This window comes from Salmo salar, chromosome ssa20 (genome assembly GCF_905237065.1).
Source record: "Salmo salar chromosome ssa20, Ssal_v3.1, whole genome shotgun sequence".
In the NCBI taxonomy this organism is placed as follows: Eukaryota; Metazoa; Chordata; class Actinopteri; order Salmoniformes; family Salmonidae; genus Salmo; species Salmo salar.
Genome location: NC_059461.1, coordinates 33,111,256 through 33,124,620, shown reverse-complemented (window position 1 = coordinate 33,124,620; position 13,365 = coordinate 33,111,256). Strand labels below are relative to the sequence as shown.

General features: G+C 52.9%; 1 protein-coding gene across 10 annotated transcripts in view; it reads right to left on the bottom strand.

The window, feature by feature from the left end:
• Positions 1-13,365, bottom strand: part of LOC106580457 (autism susceptibility gene 2 protein) — a 433,496-nt gene that overhangs the window by 139,001 nt on the left and 281,130 nt on the right. For 5 of the 10 annotated variants that reach the window (XM_045703229.1, XM_045703228.1, XM_045703230.1 and 2 more), the window contains one exon: positions 5,333-5,410. The exons of the other annotated variants lie outside the window; for them this stretch is intronic. In XM_045703229.1, coding sequence (XP_045559185.1) covers positions 5,333-5,410 — 78 coding nt within the window. The remainder of the gene's footprint in view (positions 1-5,332; positions 5,411-13,365) is intronic. 10 annotated transcript variants of the gene reach the window in all.

Here is a 13,365-nt window from a genome sequence, read left to right as displayed (position 1 = left end):
TCTAGTGGTAGCATGAGACGGAGTCTACAACCCACACAAGTGGCTCAGGTAGTGCAGCTCATCCAGGATGGCACATCAATGCGAGCTGTGGCAAGAAGGTTTGCTGTGTCTGTCAGCGTAGTGTCCAGAGCATGGAGGCGCTACCAGGAGACAGGCCAGTACATCAGGAGATGTGGAGGAGGCCGTAGGAGGGCAACAACCCAGCAGTAGGACCGCTACCTCCGCCTTTGTGCAAGGAGGAGCAGGAGAAGCACTGCCAGAGCCCTGCAAAATGACCTCCAGCAGGCCACAAATGTGCATGTGTCTGCTCAAACGGTCAGAAACAGACTCCATGAGGGTGGTATGAGGGCCCGACGTCCACAGGTGGGGGTTGTGCTTACAGCCCAACACCGTGCAGGACGTTTGGCATTTGCCAGAGAACACCAAGATTGGCAAATTCGCCACTGGTGCCCTGTGCTCTTCACAGATGAAAGCAGGTTCACACTGAGCACGTGACAGACGTGACAGAGTCTGGAGACGCCGTGGAGAACGTTCTGCTGCCTGCAACATCCTCCAGCATGACCGGTTTGGCGGTGGGTCAGTCATGGTGTGGGGTGGCATTTCTTTGGGGGGACGCACAGCCCTCCATGTGCTCGCCAGAGGTAGCCTGACTGCCATTAGGTACCGAGATGAGATCCTCAGACCCCTTGTGAGACCATATGCTGGTGCGGTTGGCCCTGGGTTCCTCCTAATGCAAGACAATGCTAGACCTCATGTGGCTGGAGTGTGTCAGCAGTTCCTGCAAGAGGAAGGCATTGATGCTATGGACTGGCCCACCCATTCCCCAGACCTGAATCCAATTGAGCACATCTGGGACATCATATCTCGCTCCATCCACCAACGCCACGTTGCACCACAGACTGTCCGGGAGTTGGCGGATGCTTTAGTCCAGGTCTGGGAGGAGATCCCTCAGGAGACCATCCGCCACCTCATCAGGAGCATGCCCAGGCGTTGTAGGGAGTTCATACAGGCACGTGGAGGCCACACACACTTCTGAGCCTCATTTTGACTTGTTTTAAGGACATTACATCAAAGTTGGATCTGCCTGTAGTGTGGTTTTCCACTTTAATTTTGAGTGTGACTCCAAATCCAGACCTCCATGGGTTGATAAATTGGATTTCCATTGATTATTTTTGTGTGATTTTGTTGTCAGCACATTCAACTATGTAAAGAAAAAAGTATTTAATAAGATTATTTCTTTCATTCAGATCTAGGATGTGTTGTTTAAGTGGTCCCTTTATTTTTTTGAGCAGTATATTATTATAACAGTCTTACCATTGTCATTGTAGGAGTCGACACAAAAATCTACGCTACACAAAAAGCGTTGGTTTATTTAATTCCATTCACGAGTTGTCAATTTATTCATTGTCTTTTGTTTGGAGCGCTCCTGTCAATCTTGAGTAAGGACACGCACCTGATTACGCATAGAACTAGGCCTTGACTACCTGGCCTACGCGCAAATGTAGGATAAAAAAATGTGCCCATTTGGGGATCTGATACTATTTCTGAATGTCTTAACTCACTGTGGAGCTTCTCAAAGCAAGTAAACTAAGTCTGTTTTTACATCCATGGAGAATGACAATAGTTCCTCAATGTAGCCTATTTGAAAAATCTTTCCAGCTCTCTCCCTTTTGATAACCACTCAGCATGAAATCGGAAAAAATGTCATGCTCTGATCCTGTGGAAATGTCATGAAAAAGGCCTTCCTGATTACTTCTTATGCCTTTCGCAAATACCCTGCAGCTGTGTCTGTCTGTCTGTCCGTCCGTCCGGAACTCACTGGCCCAGGAAACTCAAGTTAATAGTTGATACAATGTTTCAAGTTCCTTGCAGACAGGCTACTGTATGTATAGTACTACTGTATGTATAGTACTACTGTATGTATAGCCAATGTGATTGATAGGATATTTATTTTTATCAGGATATTTTCTACCTGCGGGCTGCAATGTTGTTATTTGTTAGATGTGTAGGCTATTTTTACATATTGGCAATAGAAGTTACTTTTAGATTTGTATCATTTTCATTTAGATAGAATGTTGATTAATCACATGACATTGATTTTGAGATATGAAGAATTTATTATAAATGAAATAAAACTGTTCCATGAAAATGTGCATATGTAAATCGTAACTGGTGCGCAGATCAGTAGAAATGGTAGAATAACTTGGCACTCCAAATGGAAAAGGTTGCCGACCGCTGGTGTGGCCTATTACCCGGCAACTTCTGGAGCATAATGTCAGAATCTGCGAAGGCCAGCGGGAGGAGGTGGTTCGGGTTGGGAACAGGGTTTTTTTCTGGTTAGGCTATATTGATCTCTGTCTCCCTCCTTAGTAATTTGTGTGTCATACTTTTTCATTGCAGTACTTAAAGCATCAGGCAAAGTACTGTAGCCTACATATTGTTGATTTTATTCAAAAATAGGGTGTGTCTATATATGGAAAAATACAGATTTTAAAGAACAGACGACTCTAGGCCGACCAATGTTTTGTTTTGTCAGGGACAGCCCAAATTGGGCCAATGCCATCCTGTACAATATGGTTGTAAAGTGGCTGGGTAGAGCAGCACTCGCCCATTCCCTCACTGTTGAACTGAGAGAACATCCTCTGTACTGTAGTAGCCAGCTAGGGCCAAGTGAGAAGAGGGAACACATTAGCCAAATGGTGAAAATGCAAAACCACAAACACACCAACAGCATGACGGCAGGCTGGACCAGTCAGAGGGGACATTGTTAAAAGCCGAGAGATATGTTGCTCACAAAGTTCCCTGACAGGAGCAAGGCCCCAGTGGGTTTGTCCTCTCATGGATATTCAAAAACAACCCCCACCCAACAAAAAAAGGAGGGAATAGAGAGAATACCTGGCTACCGGTTCGGAGGCAGGCAGAGTGAGCAGCAACATCTGCACCTGGCAACCGCATGTAACCAGGGACTAGCTTCACGGGATGGTTCAGTCTCTCTGCCCCCCTACCCCTTCCTCACCCCCAGCCTCCCCATCCCTCTCCTCTGCTCCACACCTCAAACGCATGGTTTTGACATTCACGCAGCTTTCAACACGTTGGGAGCGGGAGATTTATTCAGACAGAGAAACAGCAGTCCAGACTGGTTCTCAGTGCTAGGCTAGCCCCATGACAACCTCATATCTCAGACCTGGAATGAAGCAGCAGGGCTGAGGACGAGACAGGAGACAAGGGTGGAACCAACCGGATGATTCTTCCTGACATTTTTCTGGCAGATTTCGTAATAGACGTGTGTGGGGGGAAGACAATAAGAGTTGCGCATCCCGGAGCACATTAAAAACGACTGCCCAAATTAATCACACAGTTCCACCTGTCACATTCTGAAGAGACTTGCAATGAATTTGCCTTGGAACGAGAGGGAGAAACTTGCCCGGCGACATAAATACTGGCACAGCATCAATGTCTGCTGGGGGCTGTCTGCCTGAATACTGATTCGGGCCACCCTGGCTGTGAGATATCCACAAGGATGCAAAACAAGAACGGAGGCTTGTAGTGCATAAATTTCACTGTCAGCTTTCTCTCCAAAAATGTAACTGTGAGGTTATACAGAAACTATCAATATTTGTGCCTCAGCCAAACAAAAATAGTCTCAGAAGTACTTAACCACCCACAGATTATGATAAGACCTCATATTCACTGTTGAAAAGACAAAAAAGGTGAGACTGTTGAGTAATTTCATGTTGTCTGAGAGAATGGTCTAAATTCTCCTCAGACAGTGTCTTAAATAGCCATCTTGGTTTATTATTGGAGGGCGTGGTGAAAAGCACAGACTCCATACTGTTTGAGATCTCAGAGGCACTCTGTGTTGGCCTAATGGCTCATCCAGATACTTTGGGATCCAATGGTAGCTTTACGCATGAAACAGCCACAATTTCCTCCACCTCAATTTCCCTCCTGTGCCTCCAGAGATGAGGTGTGTGATATTATGTGCGTCCCAAATGTCACTATATTCCCTTAATAGTGCATTACTTTTGACCCTGGTCAAAAGTATTGCACTATAAAGGGAATTGGGTGCCATTTAGGATGCAGATATTGTCCCTGCTGGGGTACCCTGCCTCTGCCACCGCTCCTAGTGCCCCAGGACACCAACCACCAGCCATGTTGTTAGCAGCAGCCCAGGAGGTCTCCAGAGCCCTGGATCTCTCCATGGCATCACAGAGCAACACAGAGCATGTTAAGCACTTCTTCCTACAGGATTCAGACATCTATAATTCATGGAGGTGATGCTTCTTGCATGCCCCTCTCAGTCTCAACATGATGATGAGTCATCATAGAGGCTGGGGGGTCGAAAGGACGCTGAGATTATTCTGATTGCATAACAAACAAGGGGAAAATGCAACAAATAAACCTCTCTTCTGGGCGCACTACGGAAGAGCGCACAATGCCTTGAGTTGCTGTAAACCAAAGCTGGAGCAAACAAAACATTTCGATTTTTCAATAGAAAGGAAGAGAGAGGCCAGTGGTTATGTTTTCCCACTGTAAATAGTCTACCGGCACCACAGGGTTCATGGTCTCTAACACTGGGCTTCTACCCTTTACACAACTCGACTAACATTGTCACCACCGTTCAACCTTCTCAACCTTTGAGAAGAGAAAAAAAAGATATATAAAGTAGTTCCTCTTGACCCTTCCTGGCACCTGCATGTGAGTGCACCACCGGGCACTCTGATTTGATCAAAGGCTCAGATCTATACAGCCATTTGACCCTTGACCTTGCCTGGGGGCTGCATGGGAAGTCAGGTGATTACCAGGGGTCAGACCAAGGGCTGGGGAATAGGGAGGTATTGATCCAGCTGAAGATGGAGGCTCGGAGAGAAAAGCTCTGCGGGCGGAAATGATATCGACCACGAAAAGAAGAGGCCCCGGCTCTGATGTAAAACTATATTTGAGCTGGGGACCTCTGATATGGCTGTACAAGCAGAGAGCTGAGCTGAGAGAGAGAGTAGAGCGTATAGGAGAGAGATAGGGCTCTTTTCTTTACATTAGACTGTCACGCCCTGACCTGAGAGAGACGGTTTATTTCTCTATTTAGTCAGGGTGTGGGGTGGGCATTCTATGTTTTGTATTTCTTTGTTGGGCCGAGTATGGTACCTAATCAGAGGCAGCTGTCTATTGCTGTCTCTGAATAGGAATCATACTTAGGCAGCCTTTCCCCGCCTGTGTTTTGTGGGTAGTTCTTTTCTGTTTTGTATTCGTTACCTGACGGAACTGTTTGGCTTTTCGGTTGGTTTCTTTGTTCTAGTGTTTTCATTGTTAAATAAAGATAATGAACACTTACCACGCTGCACTTTGGTCCCCTCTCTACGACAGCCGTAACATAGACAGACACTGTGGTTCCTTGGGAGGACCTGAGGAGCTGACATACTATAGTGAGCTGGAGCACGGAGCCATGTAAATCATCCAGAGAACAATATAAAGATGAAGGATCTTAATTTGATCACTGTGTTGCAGGAGAACATTCCTGCAATGCAGTACATTTAAAACTTGTAGTGTATTTGAGGTTTAAAAAGGCTTCTGAAGTTCTTAATTTCCACTATTAAATTTCAGACTTGATTTTCCCTCATGGAAAATGTATTAACCCCTACAAAATGTCCATTAATTATAATCCACATTTATAATCCAAATACAGTGCATTCGAGAAGTATTCAGACCCCTTGACTTTTTCCACATTTTGTTACTCAATCTATACACAATACCCAGGCTCTGGCTGGGCCACTCAAGGACATTCAGAGACTTGTCCCAAAGCCACTCCTGCGTAGTCTTGGGTGTGTACTTAGGGTCATTGTCCTGTTGGAAGGTGAACCTTCACCCCAGTTTGAGGTCCTTAACACTCTGGCGCAGGTTTTCATCAAGGATCTCTCTGTACTTTGCTCCGTTCATCTTTCCCTCGATCCTGACTAGTCTCCCAGTCACTGCCGCTGAAAAACATCCCCACAGAATGATGCTGCCACCACCATGCTTCACCAGACGTGATGCTTGGTATTCAGGCCAAAGAGTTCAGATGCTTGGCATTCAGGTCAAAGAGTTCAGACTTCTTCCATTTAAGAATGATGGAGGCCCCTATGTTCTTGGGGACCTTCAATGCTGCAAACATTTTTTGGTACCCTTCCCCAGAATTCATTCAACCTCATGGCTTGGTTTTTGCTCTGACATGCACTGTCAACTGTGGGACCTCCTATAGACAGGTGTGTGCCTCTCCAAATCATGTCCAATCAATTACATTTACCACAGGTGGACTCCAATCAAGTGGTAGAAACATCTCAAGGATGATCAATGGAAACAGGATGCCCCTGAGCTCAATTTTGAGTCTCTTACTTATGTAAATAAGGTATGTCTGTTTTTTTTTTTTTTATACATTTGCAAACATTTCTAAAAACCTGTTATTGCTTTGTCATTATAAGGTATTTATGAGGCAAAAATCGTATTTAATAACTTTTAGAATAAGGCTATAAAGTAACAAAATGTGTAAAAAGTCAAGGGGACTGAATACTTTCCAAATGCACTGTATATAATCCACGCAACTTTACATGATGTTTTTTGTATTTTTTTTCAGTATAATAATTCACATTTCTTGTTGCTGCAGGATTATTTGAATTTGCTGCTGAAATTAAGATCCTACTTCTGTAGGCCCGACCCCGATCCTGCCAGGCAAAGCTAAGCCAAGCACGGCTTTATAAAACCCAGACCACGTGTAAACAGCCTCCATCAGGGACCGCTAGCCCAGCGGTCGAATCCAGAGAGTCCCCCTCTAAATTAAAGGACTGCCCTGTGCCTTCCAACTAGAAATCCCTCAGCCTTTGCTTTCAGTACTCGCTAGGGGAGGGGGGCTGAGGGGGTGTTGGCGGGCTCTCACAATAGTCTGGCTCTGGCAGGGAGAGGAGGGGAGCAGAATCTAATGGGACTGATAGGAGAGAGATGGGGGAGCATTTATTCATGAGGAAAAAACAAGCGGCCAAAAAGCCAGCAGCAAAGGTACTGGGAATACACAGCGGTATTATGCATACGCTACAGCCCTAGGAGAGAGGGAGAGAGGGAGAAAATGGAGGCGGAAGAGAGAATTGGAATAATACAGAGAGAGAGCGAGGCGAGATAGAGAAAGAGAAAAATACTGATTTACGGCATCATTTTAGCAACTCATCTTTCATATGGCCCCCTTGGCTTCCTGTTTTCTCCCCTTTCTCACCCTCCTCTGTTTTGATACAGCTTCTGCCTCCCCACCCCCCTCTGTTTTGATACAGCTTCTGCCTCCCCACCCCACCCCCCTCTGTTTTGATACAGCTTCTGCCCCCCACCCCACCCTCCTCTGTTTTGATACAGCTTCTGCCTCCCCACCCCCTCTGTTTTGATACAGCTTCTGCCTCCCCACCCCACCCCCCTCTGTTTTGATACAGCTTCTGCCCCCCACCCCACCCTCCTCTGTTTTGATACAGCTCCTGCCCACCCATCCCACCCTCCTCTGTTTTGATACAGCTCCTGCCCCCCCACCCCACCCTCCTCTGTTTTGATACAGCTTCTGCCCCCCCACCACACCCTCCTCTGTTTTGATACAGCTCCTGCTCCCCCCCAACCTCCTCTGTTTTGATACAGCTCCTGCCCCCCCCCACCCTCCTCTGTTTTGATACCGCTCCTGCCCCCCCACCCCACCCTCCTCTGTTTTGATACAGCTCCTGCCCCCCACCCCACCCTCCTCTGTTTTGATACCGCTCCCGCCCCCCACCCCACCCTCCTCTGTTTTGATACAGCTCCTGCCCCCCCCACCCTCCTCTGATTTGATACCGCTCCCGCCCCCCACCCCACCCTCCTCTGTTTTGATACAGCTCCTGCCCCCCCCCCACCCCACCCTCCTCTGTTTTGATACGGCTCCTGCCCCCCCACCCCACCCTCCTCTGTTTTGATACAGCTCTTGCCCCCCACCCCACCCTCCTCTGTTTTGATACAGCTCCTGCCCCCCCCACCCCACCCTCCTCTGTTTTGATACAGCTCCTGCCCACCCATCCCACCCTCCTCTGTTTTGATACAGCTCCTGCCCCCCACCCCACCCTCCTCTGTTTTGATACAGCTTCTGCCTCCCCACCCCCCTCTGTTTTGATACAGCTTCTGCCTCCCCACCCCACCCCCCTCTGTTTTGATACAGCTTCTGCCCCCCACCCCACCCTCCTCTGTTTTGATACAGCTTCTGCCTCCCCACCCCCCTCTGTTTTGATACAGCTTCTGCCTCCCCACCCCACCCCCCCTCTGTTTTGATACAGCTTCTGCCCCCCCCACCCCACCCTCCTCTGTTTTGATACAGCTCCTGCCCACCCATCCCACCCTCCTCTGTTTTGATACAGCTCCTGCCCCCCCCCACCCCACCCTCCTCTGTTTTGATACAGCTTCTGCCCCCCCACCACACCCTCCTCTGTTTTGATACAGCTCCTGCTCCCCCCCAACCTCCTCTGTTTTGATACAGCTCCTGCCCCCCCCCCACCCTCCTCTGTTTTGATACCGCTCCTGCCCCCCCACCCCACCCTCCTCTGTTTTGATACAGCTCCTGCCCCCCATCCCACCCTCCTCTGTTTTGATACAGCTCCTGCCCCCCCCCCACCCTCCTCTGATTTGATACCGCTCCCGCCCCCCACCCCACCCTCCTCTGTTTTGATTCCGCTCCTGCCCCCCACCCCACCCTCCTCTGTTTTGATACAGCTCCTGCCCCCCCCCACCCTCCTCTGATTTGATACCGCTCCCGCCCCCCACCCCACCCTCCTCTGTTTTGATACAGCTCCTGCCCCCCCCCCCCCACCCCACCCTCCTCTGTTTTGATACGGCTCCTGCCCCCCACCCCACCCTCCTCTGTTTTGATACAGCTCCTGCCCCCCACCCCACCCTCCTCTGTTTTGATACAGCTCCTGCCCCCCCCACCCCACCCTCCTCTGTTTTGATACAGCTCCTGCCCACCCATCCCACCCTCCTCTGTTTTGATACAGCTCCTGCCCCCCACCCCACCCTCCTCTGTTTTGATACAGCTTCTGCCTCCCCACCCCCCTCTGTTTTGATACAGCTTCTGCCTCCCCACCCCACCCCCCCTCTGTTTTGATACAGCTTCTGCCCCCCACCCCACCCTCCTCTGTTTTGATACAGCTTCTGCCTCCCCACCCCCCTCTGTTTTGATACAGCTTCTGCCTCCCCACCCCACCCCCCTCTGTTTTGATACAGCTTCTGCCCCCCCACCCCACCCTCCTCTGTTTTGATACAGCTCCTGCCCACCCATCCCACCCTCCTCTGTTTTGATACAGCTCCTGCCCCCCCCACCCCACCCTCCTCTGTTTTGATACAGCTTCTGCCCCCCCACCACACCCTCCTCTGTTTTGATACAGCTCCTGCTCCCCCCCCAACCTCCTCTGTTTTGATACAGCTCCTGCCCCCCCCCACCCTCCTCTGTTTTGATACCGCTCCTGCCCCCCACCCCACCCTCCTCTGTTTTGATACAGCTCCTGCCCCCCATCCCACCCTCCTCTGTTTTGATACAGCTCCTGCCCCCCCCCACCCTCCTCTGATTTGATACCGCTCCCGCCCCCCACCCCACCCTCCTCTGTTTTGATTCCGCTCCTGCCCCCCCACCCCACCCTCCTCTGTTTTGATACAGCTCCTGCCCCCCCACCCCACCCTCCTCTGTTTTGATACAGCTCCTGCCCCCCCCCCCACCCCACCCTCCTCTGTTTTGATACGGCTCCTGCCCCCCACCCCACCCTCCTCTGTTTTGATACAGCTCCTGCCCCCCACCCCACCCTCCTCTGTTTTGATACAGCTCCTGCCCCCCCCACCCCACCCTCCTCTGTTTTGATACAGCTCCTGCCCACCCATCCCACCCTCCTCTGTTTTGATACAGCTCCTGCCCCCCACCCCACCCTCCTCTGTTTTGATACAGCTTCTGCCTCCCCACCCCCCTCTGTTTTGATACAGCTTCTGCCTCCCCACCCCACCCCCCTCTGTTTTGATACAGCTTCTGCCCCCCACCCCACCCTCCTCTGTTTTGATACAGCTTCTGCCTCCCCACCCCCCCTCTGTTTTGATACAGCTTCTGCCTCCCCACCCCACCCCCTCTGTTTTGATACAGCTTCTGCCCCCCCACCCCACCCTCCTCTGTTTTGATACAGCTCCTGCCCACCCATCCCACCCTCCTCTGTTTTGATACAGCTCCTGCCCCCCCACCCCACCCTCCTCTGTTTTGATACAGCTTCTGCCCCCCCCACCCCACCCTCCTCTGTTTTGATACCGCTTTCTGCCCCCCCCCACCCCACCCTCCTGTTTTGATACAGCTCCTGCCCCCCCACCCCACCCTCCTCTGTTTTGATACAGCTCCTGCCCCCCCACCCCACCCTCCTCTGTTTTGATACAGCTCCTGCCCCCCCACCCACCTCTGTTTTGATACAGCTCCTGCCCCCCCCACCCTCCTCTGTTTTGATACAGCTTCTGCCCCCCCCCACCCCATCCTCCTCTGTTTTGATACAGCTTCTGCCCCCCCCACCCCACCCCCCCTCTGTTTTGATACAGCTTCTGCCCCCCCACCCCACCCTCCTCTGTTTTGATACAGCTCCTGCCCCCCCACCCCACCCTCCTCTGTTTTGATACAGCTCCTGGCCCCCCACCCCACCCTCCTCTGTTTTGATACCGCTCCTGGCCCCCACCCCACCCTCCTCTGTTTTGATACAGCTCCTGCCCCCCCCCCCACCTTCCTCTGTTTTGATACCGCTCCTGCCTCCCCACCCCACCCTCCTCTGTTTTGATACGACTCCTGCCCCCCCCACCCCACCCTCCTCTGTTTTGATACAGCTCCTGCCCCCCCCACCCCACCCTCCTCTGTTTTATAAATCTCCTGGCCCCCCACCCCACCCTCCTCTGTTTTGATACAGCTCCTGCCCCCCCCACCCCACCCTCCTCTGTTTTGATACCGCTCCTGGCCCCCCACCCCACCCTCCTCTGTTTTAATACCACTCCTGCCCCCCACCCCACCCTCCTCTGTTTTGATACAGCTTCTGCCCCCCCACCCCACCCTCCTCTGTTTTGATACAGCTCCTGCCCCCCCCACCCCACCCTCCTCTGTTTTGATACCGCTCCTGGCCCCCACCCCAGCCTCCTCTGTTTTAATACCACTCCTGCCCCCCCACCCCACCCTCCTCTGTTTTGATACAGCTTCTGCCCCCCACCCCACCCTCCTCTGTTTTGATACAGCTCCTGCCCCCCCACCCCACCCTCCTCTGTTTTGATACAGCTCCTGCCCCCCCACCCCACCCTCCTCTGTTTTGATACAGCTTCTGCCCCCCCACCCCACCCTCCTCTGTTTTGATACAGCTCCTGCCCACCCATCCCACCCTCCTCTGTTTTGATACAGCTCCTGCCCCCCCACCCCACCCTCCTCTGTTTTGATACAGCTCCTGCCCCCCCCACCCCATCCTCCTCTGTTTTGATACAGCTCCTGCCCCCCCACCCCACCCTCCTCTGTTTTGATACAGCTTCTGCCCCCCCCACCCCACCCTCCTCTGTTTTGATACCGCTTCTGCCCCCCCCCACCCCACCCTCCTCTGTTTTGATACAGCTCCTGCCCCCCCCCACCCCACCCTCCTCTGTTTTGATACAGCTCCTGCCCCCCCACCCCACCCTCCTCTGTTTTGATACAGCTCCTGCCCCCCCCACCCCACCCTCCTCTGTTTTGATACAGCTCCTGCCCCCCCCACCCTCCTCTGTTTTGATACAGCTCCTGCCCCCCCCACCCTCCTCTGTTTTGATACAGCTTCTGCCCCCCCACCCCACCCTCCTCTGTTTTGATACAGCTTCTGCCTCCCCACCCCACCCCCCTCTGTTTTGATACAGCTTCTGCCTCCCCACCCCACCCCCTCTGTTTTGATACAGCTTCTGCCCCCCCCACCCCACCCTCCTCTGTTTTGATACAGCTCCTGCCCCCCCCCACCCCACCATCCTCTGTTTTGATACAGCTCCTGGCCCCCACCCCACCCTCCTCTGTTTTGATACCGCTCCTGGCCCCCACCCCACCCTCCTCTGTTTTGATACTGCTCCTGCCCCCCCCCCCACCCCACCCTCCTCTGTTTTGATACAGCTCCTGCCCCCCCCACCCCACCCCACCCTCCTCTGTTTTGATACGACTCCTGCCCCCCCCACCCCACCTTCCTCTGTTTTGATACAGCTCCTGCCCCCCCCACCCCACCCTCCTCTGTTTTATAAATCTCCTGGCCCCCCACAGCTTCTGCCCCCCCACCCCACCCTCCTCTGTTTTGATACAGCTCCTGCCCCCCCCACCCCACCCTCCTCTGTTTTGATACAGCTCCTGCCCCCCACCCCACCCTCCTCTGTTTTGATACAGCTTCTGCCCCCCCCACCCCATCCTCCTCTGTTTTGATACAGCTCCTGCCCCCCCACCCCACCCTCCTCTGTTTTGATACAGCTTCTGCCCCCCACCCCACCCTCCTCTGTTTTGATACAGCTTCTGCCCCCCCCACCCCACCCTCCTCTGTTTTGATACAGCTCCTGCCCCCCCACCCCACCCTCCTCTGTTTTGATACAGCTCCTGGCCCCCCCACCCCACCCTCCTCTGTTTTGATACCGCTCCTGGCCCCCACCCCACCCTCCTCTGTTTTGATACTGCTCCTGCCCCCCCCCACCCTCCTCTGTTTTGATACAGCTCCTGCCCCCCCCCCCCCACCTTCCTCTGTTTTGATACCGCTCCTGCCCCCCCACCCCACCCCACCCTCCTCTGTTTTGATACGACTCCTGCCCCCCCACCCCACCCTCCTCTGTTTTGATACAGCTCCTGCCCCCACCACCCCACCCTCCTCTGTTTTGATACAGCTCCTGGCCCCCACCCCACCCTCCTCTGTTTTGATACCGCTCCTGGCCCCCACCCCACCCTCCTCTGTTTTGATACTGCTCCTGGCCCCCACCCCACCCTCCTCTGTTTTGATACAGCTCCTGCCCCCACCACCCCACCCTCCTCTGTTTTGATACAGCTCCTGCCCTCCCACCCCACCCTCCTCTGTTTTGATACTGCTCCTGGCCCCCACCCCACCCTCCTCTGTTTTGATACAGCTCCTGCCCCCACCACCCCACCCTCCTCTGTTTTGATACAGCTCCTGCCCTCCCACCCCACCCTCCTCTGTTTTGATACGGCTCCTGCCCCCCCCCCCCACCCTCCTCTGTTTTGATACGGCTCCTGCCCCCCCCACCCCACCCTCCTCTGTTTTGATACCGCTCCTGGCCCCCACCCCACCCTCCTCTGTTTTGATACAGCTCCTGCCCCCCCCACCCTCCTCTGTTTTGATA